At 35.5% G+C, this 21,573-nt stretch overlaps 1 protein-coding gene across 2 annotated transcripts in view; it reads left to right on the forward strand.

Annotated features, from left to right (window-relative positions):
* The window catches only part of ZNF654 (zinc finger protein 654), a 33,158-nt gene extending 12,681 nt beyond the window's left edge, over window positions 1-20,477 (forward strand). The window contains exons 3-9 of one of the 2 annotated variants that reach the window (XM_069868960.1): window positions 2,267-2,348; window positions 4,158-4,293; window positions 7,491-7,693; window positions 8,454-8,593; window positions 13,359-13,500; window positions 15,056-17,372; window positions 17,754-20,477. In XM_069868960.1, coding sequence (XP_069725061.1) covers window positions 2,267-2,348; window positions 4,158-4,293; window positions 7,491-7,693; window positions 8,454-8,593; window positions 13,359-13,500; window positions 15,056-17,372; window positions 17,754-17,761 — 3,028 coding nt within the window. In that variant the 3' untranslated portion in view covers window positions 17,762-20,477. The remainder of the gene's footprint in view (window positions 1-2,266; window positions 2,349-4,157; window positions 4,294-7,490; window positions 7,694-8,453; window positions 8,594-13,358; window positions 13,501-15,055; window positions 17,373-17,753) is intronic. The other variant, XM_069868970.1, reaches the window with a different exon arrangement.
* Window positions 20,478-21,573: the final 1,096 nt, after the last annotated feature.

Below are 21,573 nucleotides of genomic sequence, written 5' to 3' on the forward strand. Positions count from 1 at the left end.
TAATTTTAACTGAATGGAGACTGGTGATGAGGAAATATAAAGGAATCTATCAAGATATAAATATTTATTAGTCTGATAAGCTTGGAGCAGATGTGGTGATAGGGAAAAAAACTGTAGTGTACACTTGTTCACTGTTAACCAAAAAAAGAATCTGGAAATTAAGATCCTATTTTCTTTAAAGCAGTCAAAGCAAATAAAAATCAATGCATGCATCATTTGCTATAACTAGTTGATGCCTTAAATAAGTTCCAACTTGACTGCCTTTTAGACCATGACATGACTCATGTCTGACCTTTCCTGAGAGTCAAGAATGCTCCAAAATTTTGTTTATCAACATGAAATGAAATAATGTTTTCCAGAACAAAGTACTTACTTGGGTACTGGTTGTTTTTTTAATGCCATATTTGAGTTGAGATTCAAGTACCTAACATGGAGAAAAATTTTTTTGAACATTGAACATAATGGATGTGTATCTTAAATTTTTTAGGCCTGTTTTTGGCATAGCTTATGGCTGGTTAGGAAAAAAATTACTGCAGCATAATCTGAAGGAAATCTAATTTTTTATTATTTTTGTTATTTCTGTACAAAGCTGCATTTTGCTTACATGAATGTTAAGATCTTTTAATGCACTGTATTTCTGAAAATGTTATATAGAGGGAAAAAAATGCCTTAAGTTCCCGTTTTACTATGCTTTTAATTAACTTTAATAAAAATTTTTGTTAGGAATGCTTTGGGTGTTAACTTCAAATACATTTAAATGTAATTAGATTTAAATTTGTGGATGACTGCAGTGAATTGAGTTATTCTGCAAGGCGTTCCTTGTCCAGCTGTTCATGAAAATCTGCCTTTTGTTTTAAGAGCTGTTGCAACAAAAGACTAAATGCTGTAGTCAAAGGATTTGCTGTCAGCAAGATCTTCACTCAAAAACCTGTAGGTTGGAAGAGTGCTGGAACCTGTTTCAGGAATTATCTTCCACCTTCTCCCTCTCTGCCTCCTTATTGGCCCAGTTCATTTGGAAAATGTCTAGAATAATCTTAAGGAAAATTATTCCTATTTTCTTCTGTTACAAGACCAAAGCCTCTTCAGTCATGTTTCTAAAATTCCCTTGATAAGCAGTTTATCTTTCAGTACTGTCTTTCCCTCTGAGAGTCATGTAGTTATTGCCTGCTGCTCATGACTTTCTCAAGCAGCAGCTGCAGATTACATTAGTTCAAGACTTGGTTTATTACCTTTTCCAAAGAGAAATTAAATTTCTCAGTCTTAAAGCAGAGCAGTAGCGGGGGCACTGGAGTTGCCTGCAGATACAGGAGATCCAACTGCCTAGTTTTTGAATGAATTGCCTGTATTCCAAGTATTATTCTGGAAGTATGCTTCTGTAAGCAAAGACTTAAATTGACTTGAGCTCTGGAAATCTTCCTTTTAACAACTTCTCCTATACTGTTATTGGGATTATTTGTCTCAGTCACTGTATTTAAAATAAAATAAATAAATAAATAAAAATATTGTAAGATGATGGAAAACACGGAGGCCACAGGTCAGTTTGAATCTAGGTTTTCATATGAAGATGTCAGGGGGTACTGTGGTGTGGCAGGCCGAAATGGAACAAAATGTTTTAAGTAGAAAGTGCTTATCATACGTGAAATCATGAATTGTTGGGAATCTGCATTGACATGAAGTTTCCATTCCTTGAATGTAACTTCTTATACACTGTGCATGCTATAGTAACTTTACAGTGTCCTCTTTCTTCCTGAGAATTGCTGTATAACTGACATACGTTTCTGCTTTTGGTGAAGGTTCACTTCTGTAATGGTGAATGGGGAGACACAGTATTGAGGACATAGGAGTTCTTGAGGGAGATGATCAGGCAGGTTCTGTGATCTAAATGTCCTGAACTTATGAAAAGGGTGCAGCAGAAGGAGTTTTAAATTGTACTTAAGTATAATCTGTTTGATTTGGTCTCGTTAGCTTATCTATAGCTGTATTGTATTTGGGACTTGATGCCTTCTGAAAAATGTTTGCAGTGTAAGTAACTGATGAAATCCAAGACAAAACATCAGACCAATGTAAAGGTTTTGAAATATGAGTTTTGTTTAGAGTGTGGGCATTAGCTGAACTTTTTAGATTGACTCTGGCATGAGCACTAGTCTAGAACTTACGAAAGTCCTAATTTCAATTTTTGTCCTGTGAAAACTAAAACTTGTGGTAGTTTCATTTTTTGAATGAATGTTTTTAGTTTGATTGACTTGTCACTACTTCTGTTTTTTAGGAGTTTTTTTGAATTGCTGCTGTTCTTTGGAAAGGATGAGTTCTATGAAGATCCTTTGAAAGATATTTTAGGTTCAATCCAGGTAGTGTTGCCTACTTTATATAAACTTTTAGTATTATTTTAGTACATGTAAAGACAGGTTTTGTGGATATGTAAATATGTAACCTGGAGAAAACATGCCATTATAGTGAGAGGAGGTAGTTGCTTTACTTACATTTAAAACCAAAGGGTGTAGGGGGGGAAGGGGATGGATATTTAAAGGAAAAGCCATTTATTCTAATGTTTATCGTTAGCATTGCTATTTGAATCTACTTGGAGTAAGCAAAATGCGCTCCTCTTTGTTATACCAGTATTGTTAAAGACTTACTTTATATGTAGCCTGTATAGTAGAGGGAAGCTTTGCTTCATTATAACTAATTAAAACTTAATGTCATCCAGTGTTGCATACTAGTTCATGGCATGAAACCTTAAGGTTCCTGCTGTGGTTTTAAACAGTAAAATTGAAATTGAAGCTCTGTTTTAGTCAGCTCTTTGAGTCTGCATAAACTCTCATTGTTTGAGACTGTTGTGCTTATGACACAGCACAGGGCACAAGCACAGTCAGTCATAACCTGACTGGGACAAGGTTTTGTCTGGCTATATAAAACTGCATGAGATAAATCATCCTGGATCAAAAAAAACCAAACTTACCATTTTTGCCAGATAGGTCTTTTTCATCTGAACTGATTTGAGAGTTGAATTCACTGCATGGGAACACAACCACTTGTGCCACCATAGAATGAAAACCAGGGTTGCTTCTTCTGTTAATACTGAGAACAGAATTGTAGTTTGAAAAATAGCTGTCTCTGTTATTTTTATGTTGAAACCTGTTTGTTACTGCTGCTACAAATTAATGTGTCAGCACTATTTACCTTAATCATCAAATTCAGCAGCACTTACATGCTTAATTAGAATTGGTGGAATAATGGGGTCAAGGAGTGGCTCAGGAATGGGTAGGGTCTCTTGCGTAAGAGTAATTGGAGATTTTTTGCAGTCCTGCAATGAGTGCTTTTCAAAAACAGTCTTATCAATTGCCATGACTTTTAAACAATGAATACATTGAATATGCCTCTGCATAATTTTCTAGAGAAATAATTTCTGAATCAGTTGTGTATTCAAAATGGTAGTGAAAACCATTGTGTTGGTTACTTAATGATTTTTTACCATCACACATTTATCTGAATATAAAATAAAAATATTTAGTTGAAACTAAACGAATTCACGGTAAAGAAGCATAAGTGAAGAAGTTAATTGTATGTGCATAGAAGCCATTCTTCAGCTACAACTTTTTGTTTCAAAATTAGATACCCTTTTCTTGTGATGAAAATTCAAATGTTGATTAATGTTGACACTTTTACCAGCAAGTAACAAGGGAGAGTGTTGAACTTGGCATATGTGAAAATCATGGATGGCTAAAACATTCTGGATTATTTTAGGCAAGCAGAATTTGTTATGTAGAGATTTGGAGAAAAATTATTGCTTGAGGGCTGGTGACTCACATAGCTTAATTTGTTTTTTCCCTTGTAGAATCTGGACACTGTCACTGGATCACAAATCCAGCATCAGCGTGTCTAAATCTGTACATTGTTATGCAAATGACAAGCTCTTGCTGCATGCCTGTAGAAAACATGAGCATTCTGTCTTCCATAGTTCTGTATTATTGTTTTCAGAGAACATAAATTGTTGCTTCAGGGCTTTGTGTAGGTTCAAACAATAAATGACTTTGTAGCTTGAATTATTGACTGAGGAAATATTTAAATATGCATAGTTTTTTCCTATCTCAACTTTTGAATTGTCTAACTTTAGATGATTTTTTTTTCTTTTTTCTAATAGTTTTTCTTTTTACATGTAGGAATGTCAGAACCTTCTAAGTAAATACAGAAATATGAACCTGGAACTAGTAACCCGTATCATCAGAGATGGTGGACCATGGGAGGATCCAGTATTACAAGCAATTCTTAAAGCAAAACCCGTATCACAGGAATTAGGTATGTCATGTACCACGTTAATTTTTTAGAGTACTGAAAAATGTGTTAAGTAATGCTTTTTTTAATGTTAGGGTCAGGTGTTGACAGCGAGTGTTGCACACAATTTAACTGTTTTTCTGTAGTAAAATGTGCTGATGCTCTTCTTTAATAAAACTAATTTTTTCTTGCTAGTGGTTTAAGTCTGCTTTTGTAGTGTAGAGATGATATTATTCAGATAAGAGACTACTAAGCAGTTTACTTATAAAATGAATTTACTGAACTCAGGTGTTCAACTCCTGAAAGAGCATGGAGAGTGACTTGACTTCACTTAAGCTACTGAAGTAACATGATTAGGGAGGACCTGATCTGCATTTTTGTGTCATGGTACTCTGACTTGTTTGATTTTCATTTCAAATTGTAAATACTCATGCTTGTGACTTTTCTTGGTTCTGTTTAGAACGAGGGCTGTGACTACACCTGATAGATGCTTTCTGTTTATGTAATTCCTAGAGCTGGGAGTAGGAAAAAGATTTCTGTTCAGGTGCAAAGTAAACCTGCAATTTTGATGGCAAGTAGAAACAAACATTACCAGAATGTTAATGGAAGTTCGTATCCAGTCTACAGTAAAATCTTTACTAACAGCTTAGGTGATATATTTGCTGGTATCTCTTAAAAGTCTATTTGATAGTGGTAGAAAATACTAGTATTTCTCCAGTTACTATGGTGTAATGCACAATTCAAATTCATTACTGTGTTTATGATAATGTGTTGGTTCTTTAGCAAGAGGTAGAGGACTATAAAGTTTGAACAGCTCAGAGAGCTGCCCCCTTTGCCAGGGACAGTATTTGATAGAATAGTAACACAATTGATTAGGTAGTCTTTGTTGTGTTGTTTCTCTTGGAAAGCAGGCACTCAAGCAACATGGTTTACCCATGACTTTTATTCAATATCTGATAAACTTCTAGACAAAGACCTACAGAAACAAAATGAGAAGAAATAATCCTGTTGTTCTGTATCTTGTGACGAACTTGAGAAGTTTTGGTGGTTATGATCTGAAGTTAGGCTTCAGTCTTGATCTCTCTGTCAAAGAATTAGTTTAGTCCTTTCCCTTAGTTATTCCCTTGAACATCATAAAGTCTCTAAATGACAGGTAACAATTTGAGGATTTTTACTTAGTTTTAACCTGGCAGAGTAGAAATGAGTCTGCCTGTTGTCACTACGTGATCATTTTGCTTCCTTTTGTTGCAGGCCACTTCTCCTTCCCCTCTACTGAGGTATTCTTCCTCCTTTTATCTTTCCGTGTCCTGCACACACATACCCTTGATGTATCTCATTTGTGGTGACCAATATTTTATTTTAGATAATATCTTCTGGAAGCTTTTTCTTTCTTGCCTCACTTCCTCTAAAATCTGATGCTTGTGAAGTCTTACACAAAGCAAACTTTATGTGCTGCTTTATAGGCTGGCAGTGTTTGGTGTGTATCTTGAAATTTAGCCATATAGTTCCTCAGGGATCATAAATGAGGAAAACTGCCAATTTTTGCTGAGTCACCAACTATTACTTGCAAAAATCAGTTTGATAAATATGCTCTGTGTGAACTACATAATCCTGTCTTGGATTCATTAATTACTTGGAGGAGCTTAGGCCAAGACAAACCAAGCTGGGTCTGTCTTTACGTGAGTTTAGTGTGCTCCAAGATGTTGCAGTCTGTTTTGAGAGGGCTGGAAAGGAAAGCAGTCTTTGGATTTAAAGAAAAATAGTCGTATTGAAATATAGAAGCAATAAACTTTTAGTAGTTAGAGAGAATAAGACAGCATACTGCGAACATCTACAACAATATTGTAGACAGAGGTACACTGAGATGTAAGCAGTTAATTGGTGTCTGAGCTGATGGTTGGCATCTATCACTAAAACAAAGCACTGCACATGCTGCCTGGACAAGAACAGATGTTGTGTTCTCCAAGCCATTTTTAATGTATTCCAGACTTGGCTAAATGCTTCTGTAGTAGTTGTCTTGAAGCATTCTGCTACAGGGAGGGAGCACAGTCCTGCCAGTGGTGTAGTTGGAACTCGCAGTCTGTTTAAAAAAGTCTTGGAGGGTCTAGGAAACCTCTGTCCCTGGGCACTTGTGCTGTCAATGTTCAAGGGTGTAGGAGACCCTCTTCCCTGGGAACTTGTACTGTCAGAAGTGGGATTCTTATTTATGGAGCAGAGGGGCATACTGACCTAAGAGTTCACTACACAGGAAGTAGGAATGGTGTAATAAGTTAACCTGTGTTGTGGAAGAGGAAATATGTAAGAGGACAATCAGGCCATATTGTCTAATGCATTACATAAACATTGTCACACCATTAGCACCTCACAGTATGCATTTACTTGACAAGATGCAAACAATTCTCAAAATAAAAGCAGCAATACTGCATTTTGCATCCTTGTGTGATATGTTAACTTTTAAGAGAAGCTAGGATCTCTGATCTTTCATAAGAGACCTAATGTCTTTCATAACAGAGACATTACCTTTTTTGTAATTTCCTAATTACTTAAATGTTAAGTATTTTGAGTCTCTCACTTGAAACCATTCTGTTCAAATATTAGTTTTAATCTTAGCTTTTAGGTCTGAAAATTTCCAGAAATCGGGGCCTAGATTTTAAAGGTATTTCAGGATTTAGAATGGTGCATAGTAGCACTTTTAGATGAAGTGTATTTTCCACTTCTCCAAGCTAAGTTAAGGTGTTCAAAGCTACTTAAAGGAACAGTATGTGAATTGCATTAAACTTTTTCACCACTCTGACCTCTTTCATTTTAATGGGTGATGAGTATCCCAGTTGTTTAAATTTATAATTATAGCGTTGGAAGTGATGTCGACTCTATATGTCCGACAATCACCTGGATTCCAAGTTCTAAGAAAGAAGGGAGCTTGCTTTCTTGAAAATGCTCATATCTGCTTCTATATAGTCTGTATTTTACTAATCCTTTGCAACACCTTGCGTTGATTAGAAACAAACTGCTGAATTAGATTACTGTAAAGTAACAATTTCTGTTTCCAAGTAGAAAGACAGGTTCTTGATGGTATTTAATTTAATATGATAGCTTCTTTAGCAGACCCTTTTTTATAGCATTTGTTGACGTTGCACTATTAAAAACAACATTACATTTAAATATATTTGTTGTTTGGACTTCATATTCTAATTGCCTTTAAATCTTTCTTTTCTGTACAGTTAACAAATATTTAAGCTCTGAAAATCCACTGTTCTTTGAACTACGTGCCAGATACCTTATTGCCTGTGAACGCATCCCTGAGGCAATGGCTCTTATCAAATCTTGCATAAATCATCCAGATATCAGTAAAGATCTGTATTTCCATCAAGCTCTTTTCACCTGTCTTTATATGTCACCATTAGAAGATCAGCTATTCCAGGAGGTATTGTTTGTCAGTATACATTTTTTTTAATGAAGTGGTACATTATACTTACTGTATACAAGTTGTCAAGAGGAACATATGGAACTCTGGTTTTGTAGAACCAAATGTCATAAAATCAGATGACTACACCAGTGTTTAACTTAGTGCTGGCTTGCACTTCGAAAGGTTAAATGTTAAGCACCTACAAATCTTGTTGACCTAAATGGAATTTTTTGGTCAACTTTACTTGTAGATATATTCCCCAAATAACTTGAGAAATTAATATTTTGTAATTTCAGTATGTTGGCTATTTTAGTATTCATTATTTTAGCAAAAGCACTTGAGCCTAATTGATGTCAGTCCAGTGTTTTTTATGTTATATGGTTTTGTTAGTGTTGAAGGTTTTTTTTAAATGATGCCTCAGTGTGTAAAATGACACTAGCTGTATGTGGCCTTACTTTTACTACTGATAGCACTTATTAGGTAACAATTGTTTTCTTAACCTTGTTTTAAGAACAAGCTGCCATTGTGCAAAAAAGTGGTTTTATGTAATCTTAATTTCTCAGGCAATTATTGATTGTCATTACTCAGAAATATGGAAGAGCTCTAAATATCTCAAAAAATTCTATTCACAGATGTACACAAAAAGTGTTCCATAGTCGTCCTATGTTAATAGCAATCCCTGAAGTTTTCAGTAGCTTCTTTAATATAGCAAGGTCTGATAGGTTTTTTATTTCATGCTAGCAAATTTATCTAAATTGATTTTATTTTAATTGTATAGCACTTGTTGAGGACTGATTGCAAGAGTGGAATTGAGATCATCTGCAACACTGAAAAAGAAGGGAAGACTACCTTAGCCTTACAGCTATGTGAATCGTTCCTAGTCCCACAGCTTCAAAATGGGGACATGTATTGTATATGGTAAATACTTTATTTTTGGTGAAGCAGCTTAGCAGATAATAAATGCTTATTGCCAAAATGAAACACGCATAACTTTGAGATACAGCTGGAGTTTAAAATACCAGATAAACACAGTCTAACATGATCTGTAAACGTTCCTAGTTATATCTGTTCCGCCTGTTGCCTTTTTACACACCATCATGTTCAGTGGTAGGCTATATAGTACATAACACTTATTAACTGTTTCAAAGTAACAGAAAGGTGAGCCTTTACATAGTTGAGGCTCTAAATACCTAAAAATATGACATTTATTATTAGCAATGTGTAACAATATACAGTCTGACTCTCTGGCAGTGCAGATATTTTGCTGTTATGCTCATTAAATGACACTGCTTTTAATAACAGAACTGTAGAATGTCACCCATGTGTCTTAAAAGAGAATGTGGTTCTGAAAATGTGCTATGAATTATGCAGACTTCTACTTCATAAACAGAGCCGTAACATAAATGATGGTCCTCTAGAAAACATTTGAGAGAGAATGTTACATACACGCTGAATTGGCTTGATAGTTGGACACTTTTATGGCTAAGAAACGTTTCTAAAGACCTATAGAAACAAATTCCATTATTCTGAGGAGTGAAAGATGACTAGGCAAGATAATGCTTTTATTTAGCCTGTATAAGTTTTGTACCTAAAGTAACATCTGCATTCCTTGATAAAGTATGCTTAATTTGTTTGATTATGAAGTTGAAGGAAAAAGGGTTAAAGATTTGATTTTTTTTTCATGTCAATATAGATTACATTGCTAATCTGCATAACTAATTTTAATTGAATTTAGAATCTATATAGGATTTGCTTGTTCCCACGTTTCAGAGAATTGAAAAATGTCTCCTTTCATTTTTCTTGAGGAAGTAATGAAGGTCAGACATGAAAATACTTGGTTTGTTAATAACATTTTTCCTTAATGATTGGATAAGTAAATTATTATGTTGAATAAAAACCTGTTGAATTATGACTGACATACATTTATGGTACAACATATTGGCGATACTTAGTGGCATTTTTCATTCAGTCTGTTTAGAAGAAGATGGGCATGACTGTCCCCATAGGGCAGATTAAGAAGTTTAACCAAAAAAGGTACATAGTTTGTGTGAGCCCAGCGACCAACTTTGGAACGGAATCTAGCTTTGATTCCAAATGCTACATTTCCTGACTTATGCGTATCAGTTACATTGCTAGTGCTTTCTGGTTTGGGGCTTCAGTCTTTTTAAAAATATTAAATTAAACCTAATTTTTATACCTTTTGCTGTATTAACATATTAACCTTGCTCTTACCCAACTGATCATCAAATCTTGCATCTTCTATTTTGAACATTGCTGTTCAAAACAAGATGCCTATCCTTATATTCTGGCAAACTGGATGTCAAACATGAAATTCCAAAAGAGACTAATGTTTCATGTCTGTTTAATAAAGAAACCAGTTTGACATCTTAGTATTTTAATCTTATGTTCAGAATATAAAACTTGTGGATCTTTGAAAGGATTTAGAGCAGTTATGTCTGTGCAGCTAGAATAGCTATTTTGGTTTTTTACAGAGTCTGAGCCTTAACAATTGTGTAACCAGCAAGAGAAATCTGTATAATGCTTAATAGATAAACTGGAACAAAGCTTGTGAGGGCATGACTATACTGTCATTCAGATTTTTGAAGTAGGAGCCCACATTGTGTTTTCTTACCTAGGGAAGATTTTAGTGACTTCAGCACAGCTTAAATCATCTTGCCTTGTCCAGAATTGAGGACCTTGCAGATCCTGCAAAGATCTACCATCCAACACTACTAGCAAAGATAAGATCAGAATAGATTAGAAAGGTGTAAATAGCAAGTAGTTGCTATTGCTTAATGTGAAGCAGCCTATATGAAATCTTCACACTGAAACCGTTAGCTCTCCTATTAAGTCTGAGGAAGATGGACTTCAGGCAGCTCTGTCACAAAGCTCTTGCTGTTCTCATTGCCAGTAAGAATGAATTTAGAATGAATTTAGAGATTTAGATGATCTGCATTATTTTTCTTAAGTGAAAGTCCATCTTAAGATGGACTTCAGGCAGCTCTGTCACAAAGCTCTTGCTGTTCTCATTGCCAGTAAGAATGAATTTAGAATGAATTTAGAGATTTAGATGATCTGCATTATTTTTCTTAAGTGAAAACCCAGTTATTAAGCACAGAGCAAGCTGTGTGTGGTCTTACTAGAAATTTTTGTGTACAAGATACTGGTAAGGGATCAGTCCCTGATGATGTGATTAATGACTTTCTAATATCAAAAAAGAGATATCTCTTTAGGAAGACAGGCAAATTTTGATGGAACAAGTATAGTAGAATGGCTTGCTTTCTCTGCCAGGAAATTTCTAAATGCTGTTTTGGCTGTTTTCAAATGGTTCCTGTGCAGTAAATTCAGTAAGTCAGGGATTTTTTTCCTGTATGTTCAGTCAGCCTTTGGCCATTTAGTAAATGTTTGGTGAAGCGTGCTCTCTGTACCCCAGGAAAGATAGCCTTTCTACTTGTCAATAGTAGCAAAGGTTTTAGACCTAGCTAAGGTAGGACACGCTTAACCATTCTCTTATGTTGCTGATGGAGGCACTCAGTGGTGTGGTTTTTTGTGGGGGGTTGACAGGCTGGAATACCTGGTTGCCTCTGATAAAGAGGTACGGAGTTCTGTGATCCCACAGTAACAATTTAAATTTCCCCAACTCGTGTCCACAATAAACACAGACCTCAGTCTGGACTAAGTTCTACTAGCCAAGAAGTAAATGTCATTTAAGTACTATACTAGTATGCCATAATAACAGAGCAAATAGAAACTCCTCTTGCCTACATTATCTCGTTTATCATCTGTGTTGGGGTCAGTGACACAGAATCTTAAGTGCTGCTGATTTCAGCATTAAAGTTGGTATCCAGAGCATTTAAGTGGCTGAAATGGAGTCAATCAGCTCTTCAAGAATGCTTTAATCCCTAATGATTATCAAAATTGGAAATGAGCTTGAGAAGCCTTCATCTACATGAAGGTGTAAGACTAAAATATTTCACATCAGAATCTAGTCAAATGGTAGTTAAACTGATTTAGTAGCTTGTTTTTCACCATCAGAGCTGCTTCTTCTTTTAGTTTTCTCCATTACTTTTTTAGCTCTTTTCTTGTGCCAGCTGTCACACTTGTTTGAACACATGGCAAGCCACTTCAACCTCTAATCTCTCATAATAATATGAGTTTTCTCAAATTCAGTGTGATTAGTATTGAAATGGCTTGCTCTGAAGTAATGTGAGATGAAGTAGAAAATAAGTTGGTTTTTTTAACTGCTTAATATTTAACAGCAAAAATGTTCCTTCTTCTGTACTTCAGATTGAGACTTTTACTGAACTGTTATGAATGGTTTGGTGTACAAAGACACTAGTTAGCATCAGGCATGTGCATGAAGTTTGCAAAGACTTTCAAGTATGCAGATTTCTAGCCTGGTAAAGGCAGAGGTGAACAGTTTGTATCTTTAGAAAACATGTCAAACTAGTTTTTTTGTGGGTAGAGCTGCTTGTAGAACTCCTTTTTCACACTTTCCTCTATGTAAGCTGGATGTTTCAACTTCAGTTTTCTTGGGCTCTTAATGAAAGAAAAAATCAAGCTCGCTTGTCTAGCTCTAAACATGTCAAGCAGAATTGTAGAGTTGTCCTAAATTTAGAAGTGAAGTTGATGTTTTGTTATAGATAGTTCTGTCACTTCCCTTCATGCAGGCACTGACCTCACTAGACAAGCTTAATTTTGTCTGATATGTATCTGGCACATACTAGGGACTCTGGAAGATCAGCCAAATGTTATGTTAGTAACTGAGTTTGTGCTTTCTGAGGGAGGAGGCTAGTGGAATAAAAAGGTGCCTTCCTTCTGAAAATGGAAGTCGATTGGTCCCCTGTTTTCATTATAGTGTTATGGTAGGAATTCTACCTAGTCCTAGCTATATGTACTTCTCTGTAAAATCTTCATGCTGGCAAATCTTAAAACGAAAACTTGCTTTTCCAAGTCTCTGAGTTGAATTGCATAGAACTTATAGGTTAACTTCAATTAGCTATATTTTGTAGACTAAACTCGTCAATACCTGTGTAGGAGTTCTGTTAGCAGTCTGTTTTTCTGTTACCTGGTATCAGTAAGAAATGTTATTTGACTGAAGATCCTAGAGATATCTGAATAGCTTTAAAGCCTGATGCTTTAATGTAACCTCTATTGGCTAGAAAGACCAGTGATGACAGCAGTAAAAAAAGGAAATTGTATTATACACACAACTGGAGAACATAAATATTTCCTATCAATCGATCATATAAGAAGCTAGCTTTCTACAACGCTCCCATTTTCCACATTCCAGGCACTTTCCTGAGGAATTCCTCATCCTTGCACTAGAAGTAATTTAATCTCAAGAGCACACAGAGCTTTCTGTTCAGTGTAACATTTGTTGCCTGGGTAGGTGCTGTAGCATCAGATTTTATTATGCAGTTTTCTATACTAAGCTGAATACATTAATATCGACTATTTAATTGGCTCAGTGATAGGAGATACTCTGAATGCTTTAATGAAGTAATTGAGTTGCATTTTCTGTTATGCACATTGTGTACTATTGTGGTGTTACATATATTGGTATTATGCCTTCAAATGTTATTTTAGTTGCAGAATGTACAATGTTCTTAGTAATGCATCATGCTTAGTGATAGAGTTCTAAAACTCAGTCTAATCAAAATATTTTGTTCTGTACTTATAGGGAGCTGATCTTCATTTGGAGTAAACTGCAGCTTAAATCTAACCCATCAAAGCAAGTATTTGTTGACCAATGCTACCAACTTTTAAGAATTGCTACAAATATCAGAGTAATTTTCCCATTCATGAAAGTCATTAAGGATGAAGTAAGTTTTGTTTGTTTTACCCCACCCCACCATTATTTTTATAAACAGTTAGAGAAGTGATGTTTTTATTGTGTAATGGACACTTTCGGCAAAAAGTGAAGAGGGGATAGGCAAAGACACCATATGAACTTAAAGGTTTTGTCAAGTTCCGGAATGTGCTTCAATATTCAATTTTTTTTTTTATTAGTTAACTGAATTATCAGTTTTTGTTTGTCTGCAGCAGGTTTGAGCAATGCCATCTATAAATAAATGGGGAAATTATTATAAATACGTGGAGTAAATGTGAAAAGAACATAATTTACTTTTGTTTTAGCCTGGCTAACCCTTGTTAATTTCTGAATTCTTTCACTGGTTCTAAGCAAATCTGAAGTGCTTAGTGTAATGTAAAGTAAAAGCTAGACTAAGATAAGAGAAGATATAATTTTGCTGCGGAAAAGTATGCTGTTTTGTGCTTCAGATGTTAGTCTTACACTATTCTCTACAAACATCTGCAAAAGAGTTAATGTGCAATGCTTCACACAGGAGTGCAAGTTGTTTCCAAACAAATGGTGGGTTTTATCATTAACCTGGCTGACCAGAGCTCCTTCATATTCTATGCCCTAAATTAATTATAAATTACTGGTGCTGCTGTACAGTTCTAAATGCAATGATGTGCTGCTGTTCAAGATTTTTATCTCAGTATGTATTCTTAAGTACTTGTGGTGATGTGAATAACTTGTATTTGCATCTGAATGATCATATTTTTTTTTATTAACCCTCTACTTATGGAGCTTAGTATGTAACTTTTAATATCCATTTAAATATAGATAGGCATTACTGATTTCTAAACTCCCTGAAACTCTTCTCACTACATCAGCGTGTTTCTGATTTCCCTCCAAACTACATATTCAGGGCAGGGCAGGAATTCTTATTGGAAGGATAGTTTGTCAATTCTGAAAAGTCAAGTCGTTAAGAAACATCGCCATGAGTTGTTGTTTCACTAGTGGCCATTGTTTAAAATGGAGGGCAGTATTTTATAGCTCGTATTTTAATGCAATGCAAATAAAATTAATTGGGATGGGGACAAAATATAGAGTAACTGTCCAATTATAATGCAAAACAGCCTAGGTAATGAAGGTGCAGATGGAAGATACTGCTAGGTCAGATATGATTTGCAGCAGTCTTGTTTTATATGCCCAAATCATTACCTTTAACTATAGAACTGCACGTGGCAAAAGTATCTGAAGCTTTGTTGATGGTAGCTGTATGGCTTACGGTGCAAACCAGATGTTATTTTTGAGCACATCTGTATTTTAGTTTTGTTTGAACATTATTTTACAATGTACATACCTTTAGGTGAAGTTAACTAACAGGATGCTTTCTGAACTCATAACTGTTTAAGTAGCTGAATATAAATGGGATGTTGATGTTTGTGCATTGTTTATATTCTTTTCCTTGTAGGTCTGATATAAAAAAAAAAATAATTACTTTCAGGCTCTAGAATTCTGTGAGCCCATAAGGAAAATACCATTATGCGTTATTTGTACTTATGTATATTGTAATTTCCTTTCTGTAGGTTGGTGAAGATGGTCTTCAGATATGTGTTGAGATATGTGGATGTGCCCTACAGTTGGATCTCCGTGAAGATCCCAACATGAAAAGTCTTATTTATAAAGCAATTGCACATTTTCTGCCAAATGACTTGGAGATCCTCAGAATTTGTGCTCTTTCAATCTTTTTTCTTGAGCGCACCTTGGAATCTTACTACACTGTTGAATATTTATATAAATGTGCTGATGAAGAATACAATGAGTGCACTAGTTCTGTTCAAAACCGTGTACGTTTTGAATTGCTTCCAATTTTGAAAAAAGGTTTGTTTTTTGATCCTGAGTTTTGGAATTTCTTGATGATCAAGCAGAATTGTTTAGCATTATTGGGCGATAAAGCCTTCACTGGCTTAAGTGAAAGTGCACCGGAAAACTCTGCTGCAAATGCAGAGAAGATAACAGAGTATAGGACTCTCAGTGAGGAACGTGTCTGCTTAACAGATGTAAGCAATGGGGAGCTTGACCCTGAAGATCACTCTGAAGCCCAGTCCAAAGGTAATGCCAAAAAGAGCCATGAAGCTCTTGAGGCATCTAAAATGTTAGATCAAACTGAACCAATACACCGCTGTGTAATATGCAACAAAGAATTTCTTGGTGGTCACATTGTGAAACATGCACAAGCTCACCAAAAAAAGGGCAGTTTTTCCTGTGTACTGTGCACCAGAAAGTTCAGGCAAAAAGGACTTATGCTGAAGCACTTAAGGAATCATGTCAGGAAGATAGAAAGGCAACATCTTGCTGCAGTTCTTGAGTCTAGTCAGCAGGCTCCAGCTCCTAATGAACTAGAGCGTTCTGATATTTCTCTGTCTCTTGAAAATGGGAATTCTGATGGTTCCAAAGATAATGAACCAGAGACTGCAATAGCTCCAAGTGCTGACCTTGTGGTCCAGGTGGAGGAGGAGAATGTAGAACAGGTATTTGATGCGGTGGAAAACCGTCTAAGTGACCAGGATGATGATGCTACTGAGAATAGTAGTGACAGCTGTTTTAATAATGTTCCTGATACTCTAAGTACAGGAAGTTTGCCCGAAGATGATGAGAGCTCTAGTAAAGAATCGCCTATTCTGCACAAAGTGAATGGATCTTTTTGTCCTCAAAAAGACATTGACGCTATGGATGAAGAAGGAAGCTTTAAGTGCCCTGCTAGCGGTTGTGCTAGAGTGTTTAAAAAGATAAGATTTCTCAATAAACATGCAAGAAAAGCTCATCCGACTGACTTGAAGGTGCAGCAGCATATAATGAAATGGAATAAAGGAAAATGTCGGTTCTGCCAGAGAAAATTTGCTGATTCCCAACACTTTATAGACCACCTGAAGAGACATGTGTATCCAAATGTTTACTTTTGTTTACACTTTAATTGTAATCAGAGATTTAAGCTGTCAACTGAGCTTGCAGAACATACAAAAAGTCATAGTGTTTTTAAGGCTCAATGCAATTTTGCAGAGTGCTGTGAGCTATTTGAGGAGCTCCCTTTGCTGTATGAACATGAGGCTCAGCATTATTTAAATAAAACATCAGAATGTTCAGAAGGTGCGAGTGAAAAAGATTCTTCAGATGATCCTTCAGAACTCTGTAGTTACCAAGATGATGAATCTATTAATGAAAAAGAAACTGTAGATTTACCAGTTCCAACATGGAAATCAAGAAAGGATTCTGCAGAACCAAAGACATATATTCAAAGTGGTGAGAAGAAAGCAAATAATGTAATTCACAATGGAAATGAAAGTTCATCTGAGGGTAGTGCTACAGTTTTAAGTTTGATAGACCAAAAGACACCTGTGTTACAGCCAAATTCTGAAAACTCTAATGTTGTTAGTGACCAACTGGTCAACGGGCACAGTGACCTAGATAAGACGTCATCAAAGTCATCAGAAATACCTTTGGACAGAGTGGCAGATGAAACAAGGACAGAAAATGGGTCAGTGTTACCGGCTTTACAGAACTGCCATGATGTACCACAAAATAATACTGCTGCCTCACATTTACCTTCTAAACCAAATCAGACAACAGAGACTACTTCATATGGTGTCATCTTAACAAAACCGTATGTTAGACCATTGCCTCCAAGCTATCTTGATGAACGATACATTAGCATGCCAAAACGTAGAAAAATTTTGACTGATGAAGTAAATGCTGATTCTGAACAAGATAAACTTTGTAGCAAATCAACAGAAAGACTTAGATGTGGCAACTGCTTGACCATCTACTGTAATTCAGAAGCACTTGAGGCTCACCTTGCACAAAAGAAGTGTCAGACGCTCTTTGGATTCGATTCAGATGATGAAAGTAAGTTTTACAATCCTTTTGAGTTGATTTGTTTGGAGGTAAACACCAACTAGAAAATGATTTGTGAAAACAGGCCACCTAATGGAATAGATAAGACAGACACTACTTCTAAGCAATTGTCATGTGCCAGAATTTAGATAATTACAGTACAGTACTAAATTGGAAGTTCAAAGTGGATGTACTGTCTAGAATAAGAAAGAGATGGGGACAATTGGTAGGCAGCTCTAATGGAAAAGGCTTCTTATGGATCAGAAGAGGAAAACTTAATCTATCTTTCCTTTAAAACTGAATGTGTTGAAAAAATATAAGTGGTGTTCTAGATTAAATAATGATTTTCATTGACTGGTTTTCATTTTGATCCCAATGCATTCTCTTTTACAGGTGCCTGATTCAATGTTGTGGGGAAAATGTATTGAATGAGGAGTGGTGTAAGAAAACACTACAAGAAGAAGCATCAGTTCGTTTCCCAGTTGGCCTTAATCATAAAGCAGTCTCAAATTACTAAAGAAAACCATGACCTTGATAAAGACAAAGCACATTTTCTAGACAAAACTCACAGAGGAATAAATAGGAGCTCTGCAGGTCTTGAGTCCAGAAAGGTTGCTACAAAATCCCCAAAGTACCAGTTATCCTAAAAGCCACGTTCATTCCAAACATGTGATAGAAGCTTAGCGGCACAGTCTTTCTAGCATGAAGGCTTGAAGAAAATAAGGCAGACGGTTGAGCAAGCAGAGAAGGCAAAGGTGTTAATTGCCTTATGGAAATTAAACCACCCAATCCTGAAACCTACTATAGTTGTAAAATGTGTGGTTAAAGTATAGCTATCTACACAGCTGGGAAGGAATCATTCAAGAAGGTGTTATAATGTGGATAAAAAAACGTGTAGTGGAACCATGCATTCTTCTTTCAGAGTTTTAGTACGTGATTCCATTATCTGCTGAAAAAACATAGAGCTCATTTAATAAACTTAGAATCCAAAAAGAGGAGTGTAGAAAGAAATCTTAAGATGGATGGAATGCTCAAATAGCCAAAACTTGAAGTATGGGGCATGCAAGGAAAAGTGAGTTGATGCAATATGAAGTGTGAAAGTTACACGCAATGGAAATCAAATGCATGCACATGAAGCCCTGTTCAAGGCTATAGTAAATGTGCACGTTAAGTGTCCTGTAAAACATCGTTGTAGGTGCAGGAAGACTAACACAAGAAATACATGCATAATTGTGTGGCTGTTAGCAGAAGCAGACTAAAGCAAATACAGAATGTGAAGGGGGTTAAGCTTGCATTAACTGATTTCATGCAAGTAGAGGTCCTTCAGCTGTTGGCATGACTGAGAAGAACTTCAGATGGCTTCCCGTTTTAAAAAAAAAAATAGTTTAGAAAAGGCAGACAAAAGCAGAGCACATGTCAAGTTGGAAAAAAAAAAGATCAGGAAGAGCATGTTTCACAGATGTGATATTGCTTAATGGTGATAGGTCACAACTCAGTACTGTAACTACTTATTTGCTGTCTAGAGGAAGGGAGAAAACGTGTATTGGCTTGACCTTAAGACACATTACAACCTTATCTAGTAGTATCTCTTGAAAAGCTAGCCTTTCCCAGAAGTTAGTGAAGGAGTTAGACTTAAATGTTAAGCACTTTATCCAAAATTCACTGTTCATAGAAACAATTAGAATGTGGAAACAGGAAATTTGAGTCATTCAGTTCCTGCTAGGTGGGTGGACTAGATGACCGATAAAGGTCCCTTCCAACCCAAAGCATTCTATGATTCTGTATGCAACTTTGAAATACTGGACATTTAGAAACCAAAAAGATGCTGTTGTAGTTTTCAGTCTTCTCACCCCAACCAGAGGTGTGGTAGATCTGCACATTGTCTAATTACTCTGCTAACTTATCCTCTAATTTACCTTATACTGCCTTGCCACCAAAAAATGCTTTATTTGGGATCCAGTTCTGTGCGAGTAGCTGAAAATTTTAATGTTATTGTAGGCACACAAGATACAGTAATGAAAACTGATCTTTATAGATGGAGTAATCACAGAACTGTTGGACAGCAAAGACCAACTATTCCTGCCTAGCTAGTTTGCTTACTGAATATTTCATCACAATGCGTGTATGGCATAATAAGATGACCATCTTGCTTAAATCAAAGGGTACGTAAAAACTAAGGAGTAAAATATCAAGAGGTGCGTAAAAGATCTGTTTATTGTAGCAATGGCTCACACTTGCAATACTAAGGATTTTATTGTGAAGTAGGCTGTTGAGTAGTTCTGGAACTTCAACTTAATTATTCAGTAATGCCTCTGCTAATAATCCTCTGTGAAATTAAACAGATATTTGCATTAGTTTTGCTTCCTTTTCTCTTCCTGGAGGTAAAAAGAACGCAAATTCAAAATCCTACTCTTTTTGAATTCTAGAAAATTTCTGCCTTAACTTTGAGTTAGATTAACTTAAAAGGTTATAAAATTATGATCACAGGTATGTGTGCATTACATTAATAATGATGACTGGCCCACTTCTAGAGATTTGTATGACACTTGAGGCACCAAAGAATTTTTTTTGCAGTAGCAAAAAACTGATTTAAATGCATCGTTCATTATATATACATATATATATACACACACTATCTATTTACACATATATAAATACGTTAAAAAGGTTTTAAACATAAAATTAGTGGGGACCTTATCAACCAAATGCACTTTCACCTTTTTTTTTTTTTTTTGCTTTCAAGTTACCAACTAATTTTTAAGGACTCTCTTATGATCTTGAATGTTCCCAGGCTCCCCTTTCTCTGCTTACATTGTTAATCTCGTTAAATTTGCTTAAATATATTTGGAAAAAAAAGGTTAATTTTAAAATATTACAGTTTTAAAAATCTGAAAACTCGGATAACAAAAATGTTTGTGTGAAGTCTTTTAAATGTACCTTTAATCTTTGGTGCTTTTTTGCCTTTTCCTGGAGCTCTGTGTGTTTGAAGATGCTTTAAAACCATGATTGAGAGTTGTATTTTCTTTGGTTTAAAGTGTATAGATAAATGCATCTATGTACATGCATAAACTGTGACCATAATTTTTTGTACCTGCATTAAACTAATTTTTGTTTAAATATGCTTTTCTTGGACACCACCATTTGTTTATACCATGTGTTCAGTATCTATACTTTGGACAACTGTAAAACTGAATTCTTGTGTAGGTGAACATTAGAATCACCTAACACCTATCAGAAATAATGCTAAATTGACTTAAAGTAGCAAGTGGGTGGTAACAATAAGTACTGATTTTTATTTCCAAAGACATTGTATTTTCATTAAACTACTCTCTCATACCTGTTAGCATTCTCAGCTAGTTGCAGTATTGAGCAACTTTAATTAGGAGCAAAATGATTGTTATAATGTGTGTGGGATAATTCTACATGCTTTTTAAGGATTCTTTAGCATGTTAAGTATTATCCTCCACTAAGCCTGCAGCTTCTAGGGCTGGAAGAGGTGCGGAATTGGATTGAGTGGAATTGAAAGGTTTTTTTTCCCAAGCATTAAGCATTGTAGGGTACAATTGGAAACACTTTAAGATGTATTGCTTTGATTCAAGAAATGCTGAAGTACATGTGTAATGGAAGCATGCCAATATCTCAAAGCTGCCTGAAGTTATACATGAGCATAGGAGCTTTTTTGGATCAAAGTTTGTGCATTTCATTGATGATAATCATGTTCCAATAACATTCCTCCAGGTGGCTCTAACTTGGATTTAGGCTTTCTTTTTAAGACTGTCTACTCTAACCTGATCATGGTTCACCATAAAGGTCATGTAAGCTCTTATTTTCAAAGAGTTGCTGCTTGGCAGGCACCTTTCACAAAAAAAAAAAAAAATATTGAAAGTGGTCATATCTGTGGGGAAAGGTCACTGGTACTTTGGTTAATTAGCCATATTCATTAAAACTATAAATTGTATAGTTTGGATAATTTATAACATTAAACTTTGTGATTTTAATATCACATTGAAGGTTCAGCTGTACTCATTTCTTTTACTGTTTAACACCAGTGGTATGGACAAAAGACTCAAAAGGGGGTGGTAGTGTTACTATTTTCTTAATTTATTTGGTACTGTATAACACCTTTCTGATTAAATGCAGTGTATGCATTTTGGGACTCTGTTAATTTGTAAAAGCTGTTACAGGTTCAGCAAGTAAGGAACTTTGTGCTTCC

This window comes from Phaenicophaeus curvirostris, chromosome 1, assembly GCF_032191515.1.
Source record: "Phaenicophaeus curvirostris isolate KB17595 chromosome 1, BPBGC_Pcur_1.0, whole genome shotgun sequence".
NCBI classification, from domain to species: domain Eukaryota; kingdom Metazoa; phylum Chordata; class Aves; order Cuculiformes; family Cuculidae; genus Phaenicophaeus; species Phaenicophaeus curvirostris.